Source organism: Plectropomus leopardus, chromosome 11 (genome assembly GCF_026936395.1).
Source record: "Plectropomus leopardus strain MGB_pleo_1.0 chromosome 11, ASM2693639v1, whole genome shotgun sequence".
In the NCBI taxonomy this organism is placed as follows: domain Eukaryota; kingdom Metazoa; phylum Chordata; class Actinopteri; order Perciformes; family Serranidae; genus Plectropomus; species Plectropomus leopardus.
The window spans coordinates 1,478,394-1,504,485 of record NC_142186.1 but is presented as its reverse complement, the minus strand read 5'-3'; the positions used below and the strand labels follow the sequence as shown (position 1 = coordinate 1,504,485).

General features: G+C 40.0%; 1 protein-coding gene and 1 long non-coding RNA gene across 4 annotated transcripts; one reads left to right on the top strand and one right to left on the bottom strand.

Moving 5' to 3' along the window:
* Positions 1 to 420: 420 nt before the first annotated feature.
* On the top strand, positions 421 to 14,555 carry lyplal1 (lysophospholipase like 1). 3 transcript variants are annotated; one of them, XR_006105975.2, is made up of 6 exons: positions 421 to 563; positions 1,380 to 1,479; positions 2,932 to 3,101; positions 8,456 to 8,610; positions 13,493 to 13,608; positions 14,250 to 14,390. XR_006105975.2 is itself a non-coding variant. In XM_042490146.2 (5 exons), exons 1-5 carry the CDS (start codon positions 479 to 481, stop codon positions 14,490 to 14,492), a joined length of 714 nt encoding a protein of 237 aa, XP_042346080.1. In that variant the 5' UTR covers positions 421 to 478; the 3' UTR covers positions 14,493 to 14,555. The 3 variants fall into 3 exon arrangements, 2 of the variants coding, with proteins under 2 accessions (XP_042346080.1, XP_087941072.1); XM_042490146.2 differs by lacking the exon at positions 8,456 to 8,610 and having other exon boundaries at positions 14,250 to 14,555; XM_088084946.1 differs by lacking the exon at positions 8,456 to 8,610 and having other exon boundaries at positions 468 to 594; positions 14,250 to 14,555.
* A 6,417-nt stretch (positions 14,556 to 20,972) lies between these two features.
* On the bottom strand, positions 20,973 to 22,665 carry LOC148188180 (uncharacterized). The gene is made up of 2 exons (XR_015778045.1): positions 22,356 to 22,665; positions 20,973 to 22,254 (listed from the first exon to the last, which is right to left on the bottom strand). It is a non-coding gene; the product is annotated as an uncharacterized LOC148188180 (long non-coding RNA).
* Between the last annotated feature and the right edge of the window lie 3,427 nt (positions 22,666 to 26,092).

Below are 26,092 nucleotides of genomic sequence, written 5' to 3'. Positions count from 1 at the left end.
ACAAGATTACAAAGTGTTTTTACAGAAAAGCAACAGATGAAAACAAGGCAGCATAAAACAATAAATACAAAAAAACACACAAAGATGCAAATAACACAGTGATCATATAGCCTATTAATTCTTTATTTCTGTGTGTGTGTGTGTGTGTGTGTGTGTGTGTGTGTGTGTGTGTGTGTGTGTGTTAATGATTTTGAAAGAAGTCAAGCCAATTCATTCAGATTTCAAGAGGTTATTACGATGAAGACTCAGATTCTAGCCTTGTATTTTTGTAACATTCTTCCTCATAACTTCTGCGAAACTGCCTTGCTGTTAAGTATTTTATATTTTATTTTTAATTTATGTATTAATTTTTGTTTTCATTCATTCGTTTGTTTGTTTATATCCAGTGGTGTTCGCAACATTCCAGCAATTCCAACCAACCCACGTTTTATCTCGCGAGGGTTTAGCCGCACTCTCGCGTGTGTTCGGTGAGACTGTCATGGCTGCTGTGAGGAAGCTTCAGATGTGCGCTGTTTCTCCGACGGGGAAACCCTGCGCCTCGGTTATCTTCCTGCACGGTTCAGGTGCTCAGTGGTTTGTTTCATGCTTCAGAAGGTCTCTGCTCATTTTTCCGTCATTTTGTTTATTTACAGGAACGCTGCTAGCTCCAGTATGTCGCTGTTTGTTCTCACTGTTTGTTCTCAAGTCAGAAGTCATTTTATGTTTGATATTAAATACAAATGTTAACCTCCCCTCTGATCATACCGCTGCACCTTTTACCCTGTTGATCCTTAATATCGTCTCGTCATTACTGTGAACTGAATGTGATTTCATTGTGGAAAGCGTCATTACAGCTAAACTCTGATACATGCTGATTGTTTGTCCTCTCTGTGTGTCCTTTCTCAGTGTGTCCTTTCTCAGAGTTAACCCTTTGAAACCTGAACCAACATCACTTTTCTTGTGCCTATTAAAACCTTTGAACCATGAGCAATAAATAAGAATCAGTAAGTTAGAGAAGAAAGAAAAAAATCTAAGGAAAAATATATTTATAATTACATTTACATATTTACAATTACATTACAAGATCATTTGATTTTCAATCACTTTGTCAGAGTAATTTTTTTGTTTTTGCGTGTGATATCTCCTCATTGAGGCTCTCGTTGACCCACACTGATCTCTGTGTGTGGGTCTGTGTGCAGGTGTCCTCCTCCTGTCTATATTGGACTCAGATTTTGAGACACAGATCTGTGGGGTTATCTAACAGCAAAAAAAGAGAAGAGAAAAAAGATGCAACAAGCTTAAAAAGCAGTCGATGCAGACTTCAACAAAACAGCCAGTGCGGTGTGCCTGCTCTGTCAAATCAGGTTTGAATTGTGATTTTGTGTCCTCTCCATGTGCAGGTGACACTGGGCAGGGACTGAGGGCCTGGGTTCGAGATGTCATGGTGCCAGATCTGGCCTTCAGCCACATCAAAGTTATTTACCCCACAGCTCCAGCTCGGTACATATCTTGTTTGCTTTTAACTTTCCAAATACTGATGTCATGGCAGTATGAAAGTATCAAGTTAAAAAAATTGTGTCCTTGTAATGTAGCCATTTTTTTTCAGACATCAACTCTCAGCAGTGATGTTACATGTTGCCCTGTGCATTGTAGGTTAATTGTTTCCTATTTGTGTGAGAGAAAAACATGCCAAGTTGTAGGCTTCAGCAGTATCACCGTATTACAGTATATCAGAGTATTTAGAAATCCTGAAGGTATGTTTTTTTAATTCCGTCATAAATACAGGCACTCCTATTTCTATTAAACTCATTGTATGTAGTGCACAGCGCTACATAGGGCCACATACTTATACGGCCATTTACCATACAACCTGGTGAAATTTCCTGAAGGTGAAATATTACATACTGTCCAAGCCTAAGAAACACGCTGTCTGCATGAGCAACACGTGAGCGTCACAGAACCTGTTGGGTTTTTTTTCAGTGCCCGTGCTAATAAGTTAGAGCAGCCACACTGCCATATGACTCAGTGCTTGTGAGGCATGTCTCAGGTGCTTGTCAGCTGCGGCACAGATAGAAAAATGATGGCTCGCCAGTTTTTTTCTGTGTGCCGCACGAAGATGTCAGCGGAAATAGACAGTGAAAATGGTGTTTTGTCAATTATACCACCTTTTCATAGAGTTTCAATGTCTTTATCAGTCATAGAGATGAGGAAATGCAAATATGTCTGTTTTATTCAAACCTTCCTATATCTGTTTAAAAACAAAAGTCCTCTGAAAAGGTCTCTGTGGACAAAATCCTCTCAGTTGTTGACACAAGGCATTTTATTGCGAAGCATTTGCAGGACAGCATTGTTTACAATGCAGGAGCTGCACAACATCTTAAATACATAAAGTGGAGTATGAATTGCAGAACTCATAGCAGCAGGCAGCCCCTGCAGCAGCATCACAGCAACAACACCGCCAGTGTCAAGTCAAGTCAAGTCATGTCAATTTTATTTATAGAGCCCATTATCACTAAACATGGTTTGCCTCAGAGGGCTTTACAGTGTACGACATCCCTCTGCCCTTAGACCCTCACATCACCCAAGAAAACACTCCCGAAAAAGAAGCCCTGTAACAGAGGGGAAAAAAAGGAAGAAACCTCAGGAAGAGCGGCAGAGGATGATGAGGGATCCCTCTTCCAGGACGGACAGACGTGCAATAGATGTCGTAAATAACAAATGAAATACAATTGTGGCAAAAAGGAAAGAGAAAGAGAGAGGGGGAGAGAGGCACAGCAGTAGTGGAAACAGACGCATGTCATATTACAATAACGATAGATGTGAAATTATCGCACTGCCAGCATGTATTATGCTGCATTTTACATGCAGTGTGTTCCAGGTGTAACACATAACACTTCCTCTTAACTAAGCAGTCCTGTAGCTGACCACTCTCCCTTGTCTCAATGCCGTCAGGCCATACACACCCATGCAAGGGGCTCTGTCTACTGTCTGGTTTGACCGTCACAAGATCTCCAGGGACTGCCCGGAGCACAAGGAGTCCATAGACAGCATGTGCAACACACTAGGGTCCATCATTCAGGAGGAGGTCAACGCAGGGATCCCCAAACACAGGATGATCATCGGTAAGGATCTGCTTGTGACTTTTTGTCTGCTACATGTTAGAATTGGAACAGTTACAAGGTACAAGGTAGATTTATTGTCATTTTTCTTAAACATGGTTTAAGACGAAATGAAATTAAAGTTTATCCTAAATGATCTCTGTGCACCACTCTGCAAGATTGTTGATTTCCTCCCGGTATGAACTCTCATCGTTGTTTATAATACGGCTGATGATGGTGGTGTCGTCCACATACTTCACAATAGAGTCCTCTTGATGTCTGGGAGTGCAGTCATGGGTGTACAGTGTGAACAGAAGGGGGCTGAGCACACAGCCCTGGGGGGGCTCCGGTGTTGAGCACTAATGTAGAGGAGGTGTGACTGCCAATCCAAGCTCCAAACCATAGCTTCCTTTGATGCTCTCTTCAAAAATATGCATACCAATACCTCTGATGCTCACTAATTAACATAATGCATCCTCGGTTAAAGGAGTACACCAATAGAATTTTTTTTTTAAATGCCAAGTTGTGGTTTTAGGAGGAATTACATGCCTGAATTATTTGTAGAACAGTGGCTGCAATGACCGTAAACAGCTTCCTGAAATCTTGTCATCACACTGAGGCAGTCAGCTTTGGTGCCATTGTCATTGTACAGAGACTAAAACCAGTCCAGATTTGTCGCTAATGCACTACTTTGCACTGTAACCAACATATTTCAGACCAAACAGATAAACCTTTGTTTATCCAACTCATGACTCCTTATCAGACAGGACTGCCAGCAGGTCAGTCACTTTAATCCAAACTGAAATGTCTCAACAACTGTGGGTAACCATTACATTTAGTTCAGACAAGGGATGTCAGTTTCACTCAGTATTGCTTTTGAAGCCCCAACACACATTACCTGCTTACTACCCAGTTAATATTTTATGGAAAAAAATAAAATGACATATACAACAGGCGCAAGTGCTGGACATTAACGCTGACCCACGGCAAGTGAGCTCTGTGTTCAGGTTAAATTGAGTGAAGTGCTTAATGCAGTAGTCCAATTGTGTTCCTGCATGAGAAAGCATGGCCAAAAAGGTAAATTGATCCACATCTATGCAGACTTCTCGTTATCTTCTAGTACAACGTCTTCCTATTCTCTTTTGTCATGCACACTAAACTGTCTAAATCACCATAGCTGTGGCTCCCTGTCTCCCATTGGATTACCTTCAAGATCCTGGTCCTTACCTTCAAAGCCCTTCACTCTCTGGCCCCCACTTACCTCACTGACCTCCTCTCCTCTTACCAATCCTCACGGCCCCTCAGATCTGCCTCCGCTAATCTCCTCTCCACCCATAAATCTATCCTCTGCACTTTTGAGGACAGAGCCTTCTTCAGGGCTGCTCCCAGGCTCTGGCACTCCCTCCCCCAAGAGATCCGTGACTCTGAGTCCCTCGCCATCTCTCAGTCCCGCCTCAAAACCCATGTCTTCTCTTCTGCCTATTCCTAGCCCCCATTCCTACTTTTTTTTGTAAAGCAACCTTGAGTTGAAGAAAGGTGCTATATAAATCCAATGTATTATTATCATTATTATTATTTACATAATTTAGCCTGCATTCTAACAGAAATAATATATCAAGTAATGCAAATATAAACATAATTCAGTGTTTCCTCTAGGATTTTTTTCAGCAGCGGGGGCAGGCTCTCCAGGGAGCCGTGGCGGCGTAAACAAATGATGCTTTTTCAAGGCTGAATGTAAAAATAAAAAATAATAACAAAAATTCCACAATAAAATAATAAAAACAATAAATAATAATTTCTTGATGGGGCTGTAATCAGTGGCAAAGTTTGCACCCAGGCTCAGAACAATGGATTTTTCTTGGTTTTTTGTAGAACAGCTCTATGGCTCTGTTGTACGGAAATTCCCCAAGAGGTGGCCCGTTGATGCTCAGCAGCATACATGCTGCAAGGTGATCCCCCTGCAGCCTGTTTCTTAAGTCAGTCTTCACCTACAAATAGAAACAATAATTTATTTTTTTTTTTTTTCCAACCCATTTAGGGTCCAGCCTGATAGCCTGTGTTTCCCTTTATGTTTTTCTCCTCTACTCTCATCTCTCTCTCCTGCACCATCACTTTGCTCTCCTGCTCCTTCACTCGGCACTCCCCCTCCTGTACTCTGCTCTCCTTCACTTTGTTCCACTGCTCCTCCCTGTCTGTTACTTGTCTTATACAATTACATAAAACATTAACGTTAGATAATTTACACTCACGTCACATTTGATTACAACATGAATTTTCATGAATTCAACATGAACATAATTTTTTACCTAACCATCATAATTTGAGTCAGTAAAAAGGCTAATGATACCTGACTAGCACCATCCTCATCAGGTGTCTTTCTCTTCTTTGAAAAATATTTGAACAAGCTCATCTGAAAATGCAGTCAGCAGTTACATCATGGCGTGTATATCGCTTAATGCTATCAATTAGTTTACTCACGTTAGCGACACTGAGTTGAGTTGGCACCGGGCCCAATTAACTTAAGCTAGGTAACCTTAGCTGGCCATCAATATTTTGCGAATGTTTATTTAACTAATAAAATCTATTATAAGTTTTCTTAAGCTAATAAGTCTACCTTTTCTCCGGTAAGTTGCACGCTATTTTCAAGCCAACACTCTGACTCTCCGACCTGATGCCTTGATGCGAGTAGCTAATTAACGTCGGCACCAATTAGTTCTGTTGGGTGGTGAGAGGGGGCGGTGGTATCTACCCCAAAGAGTAGATACGGAGCAAGATAGTTATCTGCCTCAGCACTCGCGACACCCAACGCAGTGCAGGACTGTGTTATGATGCGGTGGTGGTGTATTTGCAATTTAAAAAAAAAAAAAAAAACGACATTTGAAGGAGCGGCGGGCCGCCACTCCTAAATGAGTGTAGAGGAAACACTGTAATTGAAGTTTAGTCTACTGCTATACACCATTCAAAATATACAGAAAATGTTGCAATAAGTTGAATATCAAAACTTATATACGCTCACTGACCACTTTGTTAGGTACACCTTGCTAGTGCTGGGTCGGACCCCCTTTTTCCTTCAGAGCTGCCTTAATTGTTGGTCGCATAGATTCAACAAGGTGCTGGAAACATTCCTCGGAGATTTTGGTGCATATTGACATAGCATCACGCAGTTGCTGCAGATTTGTTGGCTGCACATCCATGACGTGAATCTCCCGTTTCACCACATCCCAAAGGTGCTCTGTTGGATTGAGACCTGGTGACTGTGGAAGCTGTTTGAGTCCAGTGAGCTCATTGTCATGTCAAAGAAACCAGTTTGCGATTATTTGAGTTTGTGTCATGATGCTTTACCCCGCTGAAAGTCAGAAAATGGTACACTGTATAAAGGGATGGACATGGTCAGCAACAATACTCTAAAATACTCTAATACTTTCAATGATGCTCAGTTGGTTCTGAGGGGCCCAAAGTGTGTCAAGAAAATGTTCCACACATCATTACACCACCACCAGCCTGAACTGTTAATACAAGGCAGGATGGATCCATGCTTTCATGATGTTTACGCCACATTCTGACCCTACCATCCGAATGTCGCAGCACAAATTGAGACTCATCAAACCAGGCAATATTTTTCCAATCTTCTATTGTCCACTTTTGGTGAGCCTGTTTGAATTGTAGCCTGAGTTTCTTGCTCTTAGCTGACAGCAGTGGCACCCGGTGTGGTCCTCTGCTGCTCTAGTCCGTCTGCTTCAAGGTTCAAAGTGTTGTGCATTCAGAGATGCTCTTCTGCATACCTGTAACGAGTGGTTATTTGAGTTACTGTTGCCTATCTATTAGCTCAAACCAGTCTGGCCATTCTCCTCTGACCTCTGGTGTCAACAAGGCATTTTCAACCAGAGAAATATTTTCTGTTTTTTGGACTGTTCTCTGTAAATCCTGCAGATGGTTGTGCATTAAAATCACAGTAGATCAACTGTTGCTGAAATACCAGCCTGTCATCAACCATGCCACGTTCAAAGTCACTTAAATTATCTTTCTTCCCCATTGTGATGCTCGGTTTGAACTCGTCTGGAGATCGTCTAAACCATGTCTACATGCCTAAATGCACTGAGTACCTGCCATGTGATTGGCCGATTAGATATTTGTGTTAACATGCAGTACAGGTGTACCTAATAAAGTAGCTTGTGAGTGTATGTCATATACCAAAATTGACATTTTTATCAAGACTAAAATATGTGATTAAGTGGCTCTTACACTTTTTCATATTTCAAAAAAAGTGTATTCTAGAATATGTGAAATGTAATGTGGGTCTGGCTCGGGTTGAGCTTGGACAGAAACTGTGTAGGTTCATGTAGGGTTGGGCCTGATTTTTTGGGCCTGATCAGAGCTCTGATCCTGACTGCTCCCTCTGTGTGTGTATACAGGCTTCAGCTGATGCAGCACTCTGACATGCTAACCTGTGCAGGTGTCTGTGCTGGTAAAACAAACAGGATACACCGTGTTCATCAGTGAGCTGCAGAGGTGTTGGCAGGGGTAGTTTTGAACTCAGACAGGCGAGCTGTGACAGCCTGCTTCCAGTCTGTATGCTAGGCTAGGTTGATCATGTCCTGTCTCCAGCTGTGACCTGCAGACAGAAACACCACATCAGGAACCACCTGAACCATGCTGAAAAGAAAGTGAGCAGCTCTCTGACTTCTTCTTGAGAACAGTGAGGATGCCATCTGTCAGCGTCTCACTCCCTCGCTGTCTCTGCTTTCTCTCTCACTGGATCATTTTCCTCTCTATTTTCCCCCTCCCTTTTACACACACACACACGCACGCATACACACACACAGTCACCTCAGTCCATCTCAACCTGGCTGCTCCTCACTCCCTCTGTCATGATATAAAATGAAGAATGCAGCTCATCAGGTTACCATGTCCTTTCATATGCTGCCAGCAGAGAATCAAAAGGCTTTTCAGATGGATTCTCAGCCCCAAAAAGCTTTTTGCCCTTAAATATTCTGCTTATCAAGTTCACATATAAATAACAATGGAATGAAGCCACTAGGATGGAGCACTATAAACAATCTGGCGGGGGCAAGGTAACAGTTCCCACAGGAAGCGTCATGGAGGCCATCGAGTGTTTGAATGTCAGCCAGTGGTGGCTGGACATGAAAGTGGAAACCGCTGAGAGCGGTGGGAAAAGGGTTAACACCCCCCCAGCAGCTCTGAAATGTATAACTCTATAGGAACACTTTGTGGGGGGTGTTTGGGGGGGGTGTGAAAGGCTGGAGTCCAGAGAAAGTGAGTGAAAAAACACATGCTCCTGGGAAGCTGCTGAAATATTATCTTACTAAATCATAACATTTTGTCATGAACTATAAATACTCAGCAAAGTCACTCTGCAGTGCTGGAGAGCGGCCGACCCAGAGTCCACTTCCCTGGCCCACAGACTGACAAGCGCCACAAGTTTCCATGGAAAAGCTTTGTGAGGAGGTCGGCTGCTGTGTGGATGTGTTTCAGTGTGAGAGGAGCCTCGTCCTCACTCTGCAGACCGCCTCAGGTCTGTGTAACAAATAACAACCGTCAGCTTTACAACATGGAAATCACTTTCTGTATAATTTTATTATTCTGCTATTTTCTTATTTGATGGAGCGAGAACAGTGAGAGTAAATCTGGCTTTAAAAAAAAAGGCAAAACAAACTGATGAACCCTTTGAAACCTAGGGCGACATAATTTATCTTGTGCTGCTATCACGTCTTTCACAAGTATTAAAAGTTAAGTCAAGTCAATTTTATTTATAGAGCCCATTATCACAAAGCGTGGTTTGCCTCAGAGGGCTTTACAGTGTACAACATCACATCACACATGACCCAAGGAAAAACTCCCGAAAAAGAACCGGAAACAGGGAAAAAAAAAAGGAAGAAACCTCAGGATGAGCGGCAGAGGATGATGAGGGATCCCTCTTCCAGGACGGACAGACGAGCAGTAAATGTTGTAAATAACAAATGAAATACAATCATGGCAAAAAGGAAAGAGAAAGAGAGAGGGGAGGAGAGGGGGAGAGGGGGGGAGAGAGGCACAGCAATAATAAAAACAGATGCATGTCATATTATAATAACGATAGGTGTGAAATTATTAATTGCACTCTATGATGATGTTGAGGGTGATGATAACAGTCTCATGCATATATTGATAGGGAGGTGTCCAAAGGCAAGATCACAGCATCGGCACAACCAGGACCAAGACCACAATCAGGGCGAGTGGGGGACACAGTATCAGTACAGCCACAGCATGAGCACAACCAAAGGCACGGTCACAGCACCAGCATAGTTATCACCACGGTCAGGCACAGCCAAGGTTACAGCCAGGATCCGGGAAAACTAGGAAACAAGACGGCAGGAATGCTCCGGAGAGGCAACAGGATTAGCGTAGTGCAGTTCAACAGACCAAGGCTCTGTAATCACGAGCCCCAGTTAGTGAGAGTACCACATGGCTATCACAGATGCAAGGCTAAGCTAAACTACTGAGTCTAAGCTAAGCTTGAAAATGGCTGTCACAGATATAAGGCTAAGCTTAGCAGTAAGGGTAATGCAGTAAACAGTAAACCTTCTCCCGGAGCAGACTGGCTAGATCATTTCAAAAATCTGGAAAAAAAGACAATGAGCAACATGGTAAGAAATGTTCCACAAACCTCAGGAAATTGGGAGATTTCGATTTTATTTATTTATTTTTAAAGCCAAGGGAAAAATTTCTAGGAAAAGAGGAAAAACACAGGCACTTTTTCCAAATCTTTTTTTACTTTTTTCAAACTAATTTTTGAGTAGTTTTCTTGTACTTTTTTCTAAATTCTCACTCATTTCTGTTCTTTTCTTTATTTACTCCTTGCCTTCTTTCCATGTTTATAAATAAATCAAGTCAATTGGCTTAGGTTTTATAGATAAGCTGCAGTCCCACTGCTCCAGTCAGCCTTGTTTCTTTGAATGGTAGCAAGTGATAACAGACACAGCAGCATGCTGAGAAATGCACGTTTCACCGGCCTTCATCAACCAGACGATTAGAATTACAGGCTGTTATAAGGCTGGTTTGATATTTTGACATGAGACAAAGACCGAAACACAACACACTGATTTTGACACTTCAATGACCATCTTGCACTGCAAGATGACTGTAAAGTTTCTGCTGAAATTTTATTTCATTATATCAATGATTACCTAATTAATATCATATAATGAAACAACAAAGGCTTATGTAGTCTTAAAGACATTCTTTGTATTAGTAGATACACGGTGAGTTATTATGTCATCATGTTTAATACAGTGCTCCAGTAATGAGTCCTAAAACCTGGAAATCAGTCAGCATATCAGCACCTCCAGTTCCCTCTTATGAAAGTCAGTGTGTTTTTTGAATGTGTTTTTGGTTAGAAGCCTGAAATAAGGTCTGTGGTTAACACAAGCTGAAGAGACTTTTCTTCTACAACATAAAATACATCAGTAAATACTCCACAAATTTTGAAGCTTTAATGTGTCTTTAAAACAACGGTTGCTAACAAGTGGCTAAATAAGTCATAGAGTGTCATCACGCCCAACCGCAACAAACATGGCTTTTCAGCCTCACTGTGGTGGCGTTAGGTCATGCGATCATAGTTTTTACAGCTTAACTATAGCTTTGAACTTCTGATAATTTTCTTGCTGACCAAAATGTGTAAGTATTTAATAGCTTATTTTCTGCAATAATTCAAAATCCAATGGAAAAATCTCACTAGCTTTTTGTTGAGCTAAATTCCTCGTTGGCCTACAGAAATATGTCATCCCTGCTCTCTACAGCACACACTCTCCCCTAGTGTTTAATTTGCTGCAAAAACAACCCAGGATCAACATTTCATTTGGTCTTACTTCTATACCTGTGAATGAGCATGTACACACACACACACATTGGTGACTTCACTGGTTCTCAGTCTTTCTGGTGTCAGGGACCCCTGATACGCATTAGGTCACGGACCTTAATTTGACAAGATTTTTTTTTCATAGACCTCTATCAGAACAGATTTTGGATGTTTGAATATAGCAGTATATAGTATTAGATAGCAGTATAGTGACTTTTATAACTCTTATGGCCCATTTATTCTCCCTTTACATACCAAAATATATCTCTCTTTCAAACGGCGTAACCTTCACTGCACCCACACTAGATTCAGCCAATAGATGGCACCATAGGGCGGAGTCAAAACTTTCACCACCATAAACAAGGCAATAGTGGTCAATGTCTGAACCCTCAGAGCCCATTTTAATATTACACACACTCATATCGCTCTGCGCACAGAATTCACTTTTTTTATTTTTTAACCAACATCAGTCCTACTCATAAATATCATATATTCATTAATTTTCAGAATTTTAATATTCTGAAAACTAATGAATATTTGAAATTTCTGAATAGGACTAAAAAACTGATAAAAATTGGTGTTGCTGCAAATCATTGACATATCCCAGGCTGTGATAATCAAACAAATGTACTCTGCATGTAGTATATTGAAAATAATTCATTTTGTGTGTTGTTGTTGTTGTTTTGTTTTTTTTTTAAATCTGCATAGTGGTATCATGACAAAAACCTGCCATTTAAAGGGTTAACCCTTTAAATGCCAGGTTTTGTTATGATGCCACTATCACTACCACTAGATTTTTTGGAAATATGGAAATAGCATCTATTTATACCAAATATTGTAAAAATGACAATCAGGTGGAAAATAGTAAAAATGACAAATTCCAAGTCAAAAGCTCAGAATGACACCCAGAAATAATATAATGCATGTTTTTATGCTTTGATGGCTGTTGGATCAAAATGTCAGTTTGAATGGGTCTCAATGGAGCTTTTTTTTTACCTTAACAGTCTGAAAGTAACTATTTAGTTTCCACAGTGTATTTTAGACTTATTGTAGGAGCTGAACTGGAAATTCCAAGATTAAACAAAAATACTAAACCTTGCCAAAATGTATGTCATATGCATGAACACAGACAAAATGATCAAAAATGAAGAATGAAAAGTGCATAAAATGCTCCAAACAGTCTCTACGGGTTAATATTGAATCTTTAAACGGAGGCCTCAGATGGCAGGGGTCTATGAGGCCATTGCATACATCCTGACATGTGGACGGACAGTTCTTTTGACTATACAGCAGATATGCTCCGTTCTGCAATAATTTAGATTTCTTTTTTGGTTGGTATGGTGAGTTGTGTTAAGTCTCCCAGCATGCAAAGCGATGGGTACAGTGGGATGCAGTCCAAGAAACAGGAGAGTTTTTCAGTGTCTCCTCTCCAGAGTGACATGAAAATAATTATCTGTATTACCCAGGGTGCATTGTGAACAAATGTCTGTGTTAGCCAATCCCACTTCTAACAATTTCCCCTGGGTGATGTGTATTATGTGGACAGCTTTATATTGTATAAGTTGTAGATTTGTATTAGTGGTCACTGATAAGTCATTTCTTGTTTTTTAGTGTTATGGAAGTGTCTCATATGGATATAGGTTTTTAAAAGTTTTGAGATTATCTTTTTTGAGTTTGTGATTTTCATAATTCCATTACCTAAGAGAGGGGTGTAATATGTTGTTGGTCATTTTAATTTTGGATTTAAGTATGTTTTTCAGTTGCTGAGCTGATCCTTGTTGTGTCTGATGGTCGTATGTTGCTTTAACTATACTACACCACCTCAGTGGTGGTATCTAATAGTACAGCTCAGTTTAATCCGTATCTGTAAGCAGATGAAATGAAGGCAGAGGAAAGATCAGGGCTCCATCCTGCTCCGTCTACATGTATGATGTTGAGCATACATGAACCCTCGCTCACATTGTACTCACTTACAGTATATAGTGAATTTAATATTGAAAATAAACTAGCCTCTATTTTTCTGGGGACCCCTTGGCACTCCCTGAGGGGCCTCTGGAGGACAGGTGTACACAGTTTGGGTGTAAATCCTCACATTTAAGGTCACTGCATGTCAGATTCATTCTGGACCGATTGGGTCAGACGTGTGAATTCCGCCTCTCCTCTCTTCATCTCCTCAGCCCTCTCTTTCCCTCCCTCATTCCTCAGCTCTTTGACAGGATGATGGGTACTTGCACACTTTCCCAGATGTACACACTGTGCCCAGATGTACCCAGATGTGTGAGATTAAGGACAGACTCACCAGGGCAAAAAAAAAAAAAGCTGATGATGTGGAACGAGGAGTCCTATCCATCTTAGTTTTTTGAGGTTTTTTTAAGTGCAGTCAACCTATTTTCCAGCTCTGATTGCACACAGTCAGTGATCCTCAGTCAGATCCTTGTACTCACATGGAGATGAATGTGCATGATGTGACATTTTAAACTCACTGTACTAACATCCTTTCAGTTGATGCTTCCAGCTGATGCAGCAGTTAATCTTTTCTGTTTTTTGTGGCTGATCTAAGGTGGATTCTCAATGGGCGGGGCCATGGCTCTCCACCTGGTGTGTCGGTACCACCCTGACGTAGCAGGAGTTTTTGCACTTTCCAGCTTCCTCAACAAGGACTCTATCGCATTTCAGGTACTTCACCAGCCAGAGATTGTAGCTTATGAATACATTACAAGAATTTTGTTTTTGACATTTTGTAGCAAATTCACTGTAAAGCCCAAATATTTGACAGCTACCTGTTGAAAGCAGGCTGGAGTGTATTTTCAAGCCCCAAAGCAGCAGAAATCTATTGAGTTTGTGCTGGTTTATTATTGCTAGTGCAGTACACATGGAAACATGTCTGTTTCAGAAAAAGAAAGGTTTGTGTACCCCGTCTTCCAAAACATTCTCAGTAAGACAAAGGGAACTCAAATCACCAAAATCTTTCTTAATATGTAGTATAGGGTCTTACATGCATAATAACAAGCATAAAAAATTATTAGACATTAGCCTCAAATTTGAAATATTGTCATTTGAGTTTTTTCACAGTTTCCTGAAGCTGTGTATAGTATAATATTTTTTAAAGCTTGACTCTGAAAAGCACATTTTGTGCACAGAGTGATATGAGTGTGTGTTATTTTAATGTGGGTTAAGGATCATAATGCAGTAACAAGATTTTATAAATGGTCATGCAGCTTTTAGAATGCATATCATTAAAGAAACGGATCAGATTAGACAGTATTGATAAAGCTCTTTAACAGATTGTGTTGTTGTCCTGTGATTGTGTGCTGAAGGCGGTGGAGGAGCGGCACAGAGCACAGCTCCCCCTCCCCGAGTTGTTCCAGTGTCACGGGACCAATGATGACCTGGTGCTGCATCAGTGGGGAGAGGACACGTCGGTGCTGCTCAGGAAGGCAGGCATGACCACCACCTTTCACTCTTTCCCAGGCCTGTACCACCAGCTCTGCCAGCCTGAGATGGAGCTGCTGAGAGGCTGGATCCTCAACAGGCTTCCCCACACCTCCTCCTCCTCCTGATGCATCCTACCTCAGTTTCTCACAGAATTTGTGATTTTGTCAATAAAATCTTATTTTGTTTAATGTTGTGTTTGTTGTTGTTGTTTCATGTATACTGTAACTCCGACAGACTGTTTATACTGAGGAGTTTTTTAAAACTGGCCCTGCAGCAGGAAGCACATGCATATGGCTGCAGGGTATCTTCATGGTTCATCCATCACCTGAGGCAGAGGTCAGTCAGTACGTGGGGGTTGTATGTGAGTATGAGGCTCTTCTCAGGTTGCAAATGATGTCAGGGCTCCCGTGGATCCTAAAAAAAAATCTTAAAAGGTATTAATCTAATTCATCTATGAGCAACCATGAGCTCACCTGGTAGAGAAGCTACGTCCTGTGGCCGCCGCCGCCACTTTGCTGCATGTCATTCCCTCTCTCTCCACCTTTCATACTCAAGCCGTCCTATCCGAAAAAAGGCAAAAGCTAAGAAAAGAATTTTTTTACATCACCAAAAAATAACGCCTTAGTTGGCATTAAAATGTCTTAAATCAATCTTACAAAAGTCTTGAAAATGCTTAGACAGGAAGTAGGACATTATAAATTATTTTTTTAGAGTTTGCATTGTAAAATCTTTAAATACATTTATAATATTTTTTTTTAAAGTAATTTACTCAATACCACTTGCATTAAAGTCACGCATATCATAATATAAGAAGTTTTCAGTTTTGTTTTTTTTCTGTCTGTATTTTTTACTTGACCAAAAAGTTTATGCTTCATGTTAAACATTTGGGTAAAATTATCTCTAACCCTGAGTAATTTATGTTAGTTTATGTTTTTTTCTCCTTCAGATATCATGAAATTGGTCTTAAATTTTGAGAAGCATTAAAAATGATTTGATTTTGATTTTTTCATTTATTTCAATCATGTAAAAAAGGAAATAAAGGAATATTGCAAAAAAAAACATCAACAAAAAGCAAAGTAATAATTACAACAATGAAAAACATGAAGCAAAGGAAATGTCTAAATACAAAATGACTTGCTTCACATATCCGAAAAGGAGTGAAAAGAAGTAAAAAAAAACATATTTAATCCCACCCCTTTCCCATAAGTCACGCCTAGTGATTGTCAAAGCCCCTCGTCATCCCTGTACCTTAAGACTTAAATCTAGCTAGCCTTTAGCTGTAGGAACCCTGGATGTGCATACCTTCTCCAGCAGCTAATTTTACTAAAATTCAATTAAATAAATAGAAACAGAACAGATGAGACAGAAAAGGTGAAGCAGCTGTAAGCTTTTACAGTGGACTCTCAACCTAAGAACAAAAAATACTAACTAACCATAATAACAGCAAACCGCACTGCACACCCTGGAAAATATACTGTTTGTTTCCCAGCATGAGGAGGACCGCTGTGGAACACCAAACCTGAAACATTGATACATGATACACAATGATACATTAACCCTTTGAGACAGTTTGGAGCATTTTACGCACTTTTTATTCTTCCTTTTTGATCATTTTGTCTATGTTCATGCACATGGCATACATTTTGACAAGATTGTGTATTTTCATTTAATCTTAATTTCCAGCTCAGCACCTACAATAAGCCTAAAATACACTGTGGAAACAAAACTGTTGTATTCAGACTGTTAAGGTCAAAAAATGCTCAATTGAAACCCATTCAAACTTTTTGGCCCCATAGCCATCAAAGCATAAAAACGTGCATTATATTATTTCTGGGTGTCATTCTGGGCTTTTTTCTGGAATTTGTCATTTTTAATATTTTCCACCTGATGATGTCTTTTTTTAAAAAAGAAAAATCGCATTAGTAATGTGGAAAAATACATGCTATATTCACTAGGTGCACTGTCACAATCAATGTTGCTGCTAATCACTGACATATCCCAAACTGTCAACAGCAAAACAAAATGTAGTACATGGAAAAAAATTTTTTTTTTTTTTTTTTAATTTAAAAACATAGAGGCATCATGACAGAAACCTAGAACTTAAAGGGTTAAAAATATGAAAATTAATTAATATTTGATATTGATGATTAGGACTAATGTTGGTTAAAAAAAAACTCAGTGGAAGTAGAAAATCATATTAATGTATGATATCTTTCAAAGCTTGATTTTGTGGGCACAGTCATACAAATGTGTGTGATATTAAAGGGTTAATCTGTTACCAGTTAACCTGTTTACTTGTGGAATATTCCAGAGAGGTGTTTTTTGAGCTTCGTGTTTCAGACATCAAGTGTTTAGTCTTGGGGTTATCCAGGTCGCACCCCCTGAGCAAGCCTGGACACGTGTGCTCTGCTTGAGCAGAGGTCCATTGGACACACATTTCCAGGCGTAGCCACTCAGTCGTGCATGAGACTGTACGTTTGACTTGATCTAAGTTTTAAGGTTTGCACAAAAATGCATGTTTTGAAGAAGTACTGAGCACCAGTATGACTGGATAAATGAGACTTGGATGATACTGCAGCTGTGTGAGAGTTTGTAAAAAAATGTTTGTTGTAGTTTGTTTTTGGATTCTCCATTCACCATGGAGGCACGAGAGAAATGCATGCATTCAAGGTTACATGCATTGAGAAATGTATGTAAGTCGACATTTTATGGGGGAAGTTTTCTGAGGGGGACTTTAAGCCTTTGAAACCTGAGCAAATTTGGTTTGAATTCTCTCATAAAGATGGCGGGAAAGCAATGAGCAACTTGCCAAGAAATGTCGAAGAATAAGATTTAGGAAAATATTTTAACTATTTAAAATATATATATATATATAGTTATATATTTGAGATAATGTCACATAATTGTTGTTACTTTTTAAGCGTCTTTTTAAATTTCCTTGATTTTGTTTTTTTGGTTTGTTTTTGTTTATTTTTAATTTTTGATTTTTTTGTGCTGATTTTCAAGTAATTTTTTCAAATTTTAAATTTTTAGGTTGTTTCCTCTTAAATTGCTCACTGTCTTTTACACATTTTTACAAGAAATCAAGCCAATTCGCTCAGATTTCAGTGGGTTAGGGCTCATATAAATCAATAAGAAAAAGTTCCAATGGCTGACGCGCTGCACGAGGACACAAGCAGTAGGCTACTGCAGTCACACGTTCTTACTACATCCACGGCTGTTCTCATTCCAGCATATAAAGTGAAGGTCCAAAAAGCTCTGGCAGCCCTGCAGCTGCTTTTATAGTGCCAATGAGGTCATTTGAATTCAGCTGGGGTTTGAGACTTATGTAACATCCTGTTCTCAACAACAGCAAGGAAGCATTAACCTACAGCATCTGTTTTATCCTGCACCGTGTGCCGGACGTCCAGCTCTTGAGTCCAGTCTGTGCTCAACAGGCTGTGAGAGCGATGATGTGTTCATGTGCAGGGGAGAGACCGTCCTTCAAATGGGGGATACAGTCGTCTGAGAAAGGATAATCTGCCCTACTCCTTCCCCACAAACTCAACTTCTCTCCTCTCTCCTCACCTCTTTTTGTCCTCTCTGCAGGACCGATGGAAACATGAGAATCAGTTGCACTCTTAGGCAACAATACTGAGATCACTGGGGGTGGACTGGTGCGGAAGGATGGATGGGGGGTCACACTGAGGCAGGAGAAGGAGGTGGGCTCATACGGAGTCTTTGCATGAGGAGGTGGAGGCAAGGGGGAAGGAGGACGGAGGTGCAGCCAAAGAAAACACAAGGAGCTCAGATTTTGGTTCGAGCCTCAGCCGCTGATTACTTCCAGCTACGTGTGAAAGAATGCTACTGTTGAGCAGCCAGAACCCCCCACCCCCGCCAACACCCCCACTGATGAACTGGCAACCTCCTCTCCATCCCTCAGCCCTCGCTTTACTCCTCTCCCTCTCCTCTGTGTCCCTCCCCATCTCTGGGGGTGTTTTATGAGTTAATGATGGTTGTGGATGGAGCTGATGAAGAGGAGCTCATCCTGGTCAACCCCTTCCTCTGTCGATCGGGTGAGTAGAACAAGCTTCTGTTGACAGATATGAAAATATTCTCTCTCATTTTTCGTTAAGAATTTCAGCTGTGACAAGGTTCTTTTTGATTTGTTAGTGCTTCTGCCTATTAGTTATTATGGGCAGTAGTGAACAGTATTTAGATGCTCTATTTCAGTAAAAGTACTCATACCACCCTGTTAAAATACTCCTTTACAAGTAAAAGTGCTGCATTGAAAGTTTTAAGTAAAAGTCAATAAATGCATATAATAAGGAACATGCACTTAAAGTATAAAACATAAAAGTAGCCAATACAGAAAAATATTTTTAAAAAAAGACAAAAAAAAAGAAAAAACTCACAAAATAATAATAGAAAGAAACACCAAAAAAACTTTTTTTTTTAAATGGGAAAAACACCCCAAAACTCAAAATTGTTTTAAAATATATTTTTATAAAAAACATACAAAAACTCAAAATATTTTTTTAAAGAAATTGAAAGAACACCCTCCAAAATTCAAAATTATTAAAAGTAAATGTTGTTGTTTTTTTTTAAATGGAGAAAATAGTTGTAATAATTTTCTGTGAATTGACTTGTGAATCGAAAATTGTTGCAACTGTACTTGTATAAACATTTTGGTAATTTTATTTATAACAGATTTCATATTTCATAAACATTTATGATTTTATGCAAAAATCTTAATCTGCAAAGCGGTCCGATAAATGTAGGGAGGTAAAAAGCACAGTATCCCTCTGAAATGTAGTGGAGTAAAAGTATAAAGTGGCATGAAAGGAAAATACTGAAGTTAAGTACAAGTACCTTAAATTCATACTTAAATGTACTTGTACTAGTTACAGAAGAAGAAGGTACAAGGTAGAATTATTAGTCATTTTTATAAACTATGTTTAAAAATGAAATTACAATTTGTCCTTGATCCTGCTACATCTTTAGAGTTCAGGCTACAAAAAACATTTCATCCGGTTGCTTGGGCATGTTGCTGCTGGTGGCATCATTCAGTTCCTGCAGAGCATTTACAGCACAGGTTAGAATTATTGTGAAGAGTTTTTAAAGTGCACTTGGTCCCAAAGTGGTGCCTGGCTGCACATCATCCCTCCCTCAGCCCTGCAGCAGTGTACCCCTGCCTGAAGTGCGTCCCCTGTTGGTCACATGATGGTGTGCTCCTCTGCAGATGTGTCAGGGGGAAGGAATGCTAATCTGGACGAGTTGCGGACTGCAAAGTCTGAGATTTTTTGGCTGCCAGTTTCCACTGCGCACTACTTTCCATGTGGAGTGGCTCCAGAGTGGCCGTGCTACAGAAGGAATTCCCGGCCGAGGGAGCTTAGGTGTTGACAGATTCCAGATTGCTCATCTGACCACACCTGCTCAATAAAGATCACACACTGATGGGATGATCCCAGTATCAGGCCTTCAGTCATCTGTGTGATAAGTGCTGATAGGGTAAAGACTGTGCAAACCTCAGATCAGTAGTGAAGTGTTAGCCGTGTCTTCTCACAATACCTCTGACCGCTACAGCATCAGCACTAAGGGATTACTGAACAGCAGAGTGGTAACAGGCCCCTGCAAAATGTCACTCCTATTAACAGGTACTGAACATGAAGAGACTCAAAATACACAACATAAAACAGATACAGAAAAGACTAAATGACCACAAAGAGAAACAAAATGTCCAAAAATTAAATAAATAAATAAATAAATGAAGAAGAAGCAGAAATACCCCCCAAAAATACAAAACAACAACAAGAGAGACAATCACCACAAAGTGTGTGTGTACGTATCCTCTGTAGGAAAGGTTGTGGGACCTTTTGCATATCTGTGTCCAGGAGCCCACTGCCTCATAATCTGCCTGTGAGGATCACCACTTGGTTATGAGAAAAAGTGACACATTCTAAAACCTTGAATATAGAATGTGAAATAATTTTTTGGCTTTTCTAGGTCACTTGATGCTATGGCTATGTGCTTGTCAGTTGGAAATGGCTCCCTCAAGCATGATGCAGCAGGTGCTACAAGAGCTGTTATTGCATCATTTAAGTTTTGAATCCATAATTCCTCTGTGAAATCGTGGACTATCACCTCCCAGAAATCCCTCATACATGGTTGCTCCCAAGTTTAAGGGGCTTGTCTTTCCATTATCGCTCACATGGGGGCGGCTGTGGCACAGAGATAGAGCAGGTTATCCATTAATCGGACGATCAGTGGTTTGATCCCCAGCTGCTCCAGTCAACATGTTGAAGTATCTTTGGGAAAGAAACTGAACCCCAAATTGCTCCCGATGCTGCGCAGTCGGTGTGAGTAGCAGGTGGCACCATGTGCAGGAGCCTCGACCACCAAAGTGAATGTGACGTGTAAAAAGTGCTTTGAGTGGTCAGAAGACTAGAATGACGCTATACAAGTGCTGTCCATTAGATTGAAAGCCTTGGATTGGAAATAATGACAGCTAGTGTGGTGGCTGCAAAAGAAATAAAACTGCTAATGTTTTGAACATCCATCACCATGTTTCTTGGAATGTTATCACCAGAGGAGAAGTTGCAGAACATCACTCAGTGGAAACACAGTCATCACACGATTGTGTTTTATTGACTTCAAAAAAAGTTTTGAGCAAATCTGCAATAGAAACCTGCCTATAGACTCCTATTTAATATCACAACAGAATCAAACACTAGAAATTCCAATTTGAGATCCAAATTGTGTCCAGGGAGAGTTTATCTCCTAACATGATACATTCAGTCTAATCATGTTTCACAAGATCACAAAATGATATCTTGTCAGTCACTTCATTACAGAAATGCAGTAGATACAGCTTGTTTTTTAGTGACCTGGTCCGGATGGCTCAAAAACTGTGACAAAAGTCTCATTACCACTGCACAAAAAACCTACCAACATCTGGCTTTTTAATTCAATGGGAACGTATACAATCAGCATTCACACCCAGGTCAAGTGACTCTGCAGTAGTCACAGGAATTTCCAGCTTTAATCGGCATTGATTGGAACACTACACCCGCATGAACACGTTAATTTCAGCTTCCTAACCAATGAGATGCAACGACGAACTACCACAAAATATTGTCCAGCTCTACCCAAGCAGCACTCGAACATTGATCCAAATTAGTCTGCACTGAGTTTGAAAGAGAGACTGAATCAGTAAGAGATATATAAAGACAAGTCAACACAGTAAAGTTTTCACAGACTTCTGTCCATATTGCTGTCTACTATTTATCTGTTCTCCAGCCTGTCTGTCATTAAACTAACACACCAAAACAAATCCCCCACACACACAGAAAGGCATACTCATCTGCTGCAGTACTGTGTACACAGCACTGCTCTACTGGCAATGTAGAGCAGGTTTACCTGTGTTTGAAAAACCCCACGTGCAGACACTAATTTTGGTGGAAAATTAGTCAAATAGTGGGCGGTGATACAAGTAGCTTCTGAAAAGAAACAATCCATTTCCTGTTCTGATCCCCCATCAGTTTCAAATGACATAACTGTTTCAGTTCTCGGGACCATGGGAGAGGGAGGACCCAGGAGCAAACAGGCAGACAATGGAGGAACAATCAACAGGGTTTAAATGATTGTCAATGGGAGAGGAAGGGAATGGAGGTTGGGAGAAGGGAGCCAGGGATCGTGTAGGCAGAGATGGCTGGTGAGGCTGGAGATAATGGAGAGACTGGTGAGGCGGAAGGAATGGTGAGGCTGGTGAGGCTGATGAGGCGGTAGGAATGGTTAGGCTGGTGAGGCGGAGGGTGGTGGAGATCCAAGGTGGTGGAGGAAGCGAGTGACTGAGCACGAAGGCAAGGGGCTGGGCGGTGAGGCGCTGGAGCTCAGTGACAGGAGGCACTGGAGGAAAACACATAAAAGAAGCACAATGAGCAAAAAGTCTAAATCAAAAAAGTTTCAATAAGCACAAGAGATCATTTTAAGAGAGACAGCCAATCTACCACAGGTGAAGTGGACAATAATCTGGCGCCAAAGAGGAGTGAGGCTGGAGTATTTGAGCTGTAGGGAGGTGATTGCTGAAGAGACACAGGTGAGGAAGTGTGCCCGAGCTCCAGCACCCGGAAGCCACGCCCAGCCCCTGCAACACAGAGGAACAAAGAGAAAAACACCAAGCATGCACACAGACAGTCACAAGCACTCCATAATACAACACAAAGCACCACGATAACTTTTCCAAGCTTTGTATATCTATGACTGTCATCTGACTCCACTCTGTTGCACAGTCGTACTTGATGGGATGTCTGTAAGCCAATCACAATGTTTCACATCATTGAAAGTAGACTGCATTTGAGACACGCCCCCTTTTATAACAAGCATGGCTGAAGTGACATGGACCACATACTATACCATGTGATTTTCATAAATTTTTGATAGACATGCTGTACTATGATTACAATTTGTGGACAAAATATTTTACTATGATGTTTTCATCAATTTTTGGACAACGTACTAAACTATGACATTTTTATCCATTTTCGGAGGACATACTATACTATGACATTTTTATCAGTTTTTGGTCGACATACTGATCTATGACACTTTCATAACTTTTTGGACAACATACTACACTATGAAGTTTTTTTCAATTTTGGGGCAATGTACTATACTATGACATTTTTATTCATCTTTGAAGGACAAACTATATTATGCCATTTTTATGAAATTTTTGGAGGACATACTATACTATGACATTTTTTTTAAAGATTGTTTTTTTGACATTTTTGCCTTTATTAGATAGGACAGAGTGGTAGTGTGAAAGGGGGAGAGAGAGGGGATGATATGCACAAAGGGCCATGAGCTGGAATTGAACCCCAGCATGCTGCAGCAAGGACACTGCCTTCATATATGGAGTGCCTGCTTTATCCACTGAGCCGCCAGATGCCCCTACTATGGCATTTTTATCAGTCTTTGGAGGACATACATTACGATGACATTTTTATCAATTTTTGAACGACATACAATACTATGATGTTTTCATCAATTTTGGATGACATACTATTCTATGACATTTTTAGAAGTTTTTAGAGGATATACTATAAGGTTTTTATCAATTATTGGACAATTTACTATACTAGGATTTTTTTTGTTGTTTTTTTAAAGATTTTTTTTGGCATTTTTGCCTTTTTATTAGATAGGACAGATCAACAGCATGAGAGGGGGAGAGAGAGAGGGTATGACATGCAGCAAAGGGCTGCAAGTTGGAATTGAACCCAGGGCCGCTGCAGCAAGACTACTGCCTTCATTTATGGGGTGCCTGCTTTATCCACTCAGCCACCAGACGCCCCATACTATGATGTTTTTTTTTTTTATCAATTATTGGAAAGACACAATATACTATGACGTTTATATCTATTTTTGGATGACATACTATGCTATGACATTTTCATCAATTATTGGATGACATACTATACTATGAAATTTTCAAGAATTTAGACTTTTTTCAGTCTTTGGAGGACATACTTTATAATGACATTTGTATCAATTTTTTGATGACATGTTATACCAGACATTTTTATGAATTTTTTGGAGACATACTATAGTATGACATTTCTATCCATCTTTGGAGGACAAACTACATAATGCTATTTTTATCCGTCTTTGGAGGACAAACTATATAATGGCATTTTTAAAAATTTTTGGACGACATATTATCCTATAACAATTTTTATCAATTTTTTTGTCAACATTTTATTCTCTGAAAATTTTATCAATTAGTGGATGTCAGACTAAACTATAACATTTTCAGTAATTTTTGGACAACATTGTACTATGACATTTTCATCAATTATTGGACGACATACTATAATATGATGTTATTATCTGTTTCTGGTCGACATACAATAGTATGACATTTTTATCAGTTGTTGGAGGACATAGATACTATGCCATTTTTAGAAATTTTTGAACAGCGTACTATCCTATGACGTTTTAATCAATTTTTGGACAACATGCAGGCAGCTGTGGCTCAGAGGTAGAGTGGGTCGTCCTCTTATTGGAGGGTCAGTGGTTCAACCCCCAGCTTCTCCAATCAACATGTCAAAGTATACTTGGGCAAGATACTGAACCCCAAATTGCTCTCGATGCTGCATCATCGGAGTATATGTGTGTATGAATGGTTACTGGTGGTTACAGTAGCCTCGGCCACCAGTGTGTGAATGTTTGTGTGAATGGGTAAATGTGACAAGTAGTGTGAATGCGCTTTGACTAGAAAAGTGCTTAGAAAGTACAGACCATTTAGAGTGATATTTCTATTAAGTGAGTTATTTTGATGGTCATTTAAAATACTCCTTACAGGTAGTTTTGTGTATTTCATGTTGTAATCAGCATATTTACTAGAGCAAAGGTTATTTTTGACGTGCACGCTGTACTCCTATGTTTACATTTTCTCCTGTGTTGGTTTTTCCTCTCACCTTCATGTCATATCGTGCTGAAAGCAGCAGCAGGCGCTGAATGAATCCCTCATAATCAGATGGCAGCTGAAGGCAGCCAGTCAACAGCAATAACTAAGACTGCTGGACCACCCTGATATTCAAAGAGGGCCCTTCTCATTTTTCAGTTTTCTCTGTAATGCTTTCCAAAAAGCATCAAATGCAGGCTTTTAACATGAAAACATTTTAGCTGCTCAACCCCGGGGCACCACACAAACACCATCAGAAGCCTTTATGCTGGCTCTGCGCCAACACTACGCCCCTTTCCTAAAATTACACCCTGTCCACCCCCTCACCCTGCCATCCCCACGGCACTCTACCAAGCACAAATCATTAAAGCTTTGTTTTAGCTGAGCTCATCAGACTCGATGTAATTCAATTTTCCTGCTGCCAGAGGACAGGGCTTTATGGACATTAACACAATGTTAACAAGGCCTTAAAATCCCTCACTGTTTATTATGCTCCAACTCCACCAAATAAATGTGCTAATGTTACGGTTTGGCAACAACAACTTGCATAACTGCAAAAACTATATACAGAGCTGTGTGTGCTGGGTTCTATTTTAGTGCTCTCCATTCATGTGTGATGGCACCTGATGTAGTTTCTACAGTGTCTTATGTGTTTGTTTAAAGGCAGTGACGCTGTTCAGTGTGGTTACTTAGGATAAAGTACATTTGATATTCTACACACAATATGTCAAATGAAAGGATGAAATCTTACTGTGGCAATATCATCACAATGTTCACCTAGTTCAAAATACACAACTTCACAAGACATGCCAAATTATAAAATGTGTTTGACAATTGTTTAAAATCAAATACTTATAACTCCACTCAACACTAGAGACCATTATTCAAAACTCACTTGACACTTTAGACAACTCACTATTAAATTAGTGAATAATTGTCCTGTAACTGTCTCGGAGACATTGATATGTTATTGTAAATCTTTCAGTTATAAATTCATGATTTAAGTTCTTTAAGTCATTAAAATGTCATTAAAAATGTAATAAATATGGTGTTAAAAGGGGTTTTAAAGAAGGTATGATAAAAATGTGTCTTAAAGATACCTTAAAATGTTTTCTTAAAAAAATGTATTCTTTTAATGTAAGGTCTTTACTTCATGCAGAGTAACACCACCCCAGCGTAGTTGACAGCATTGTTGGAAATGTGATTTCGTATGGTGATGTCATAGGTAAGTAGCACTGTGTGTAAGAGCAACATTGCTGCTGACGTACAATTCCAGTGTAA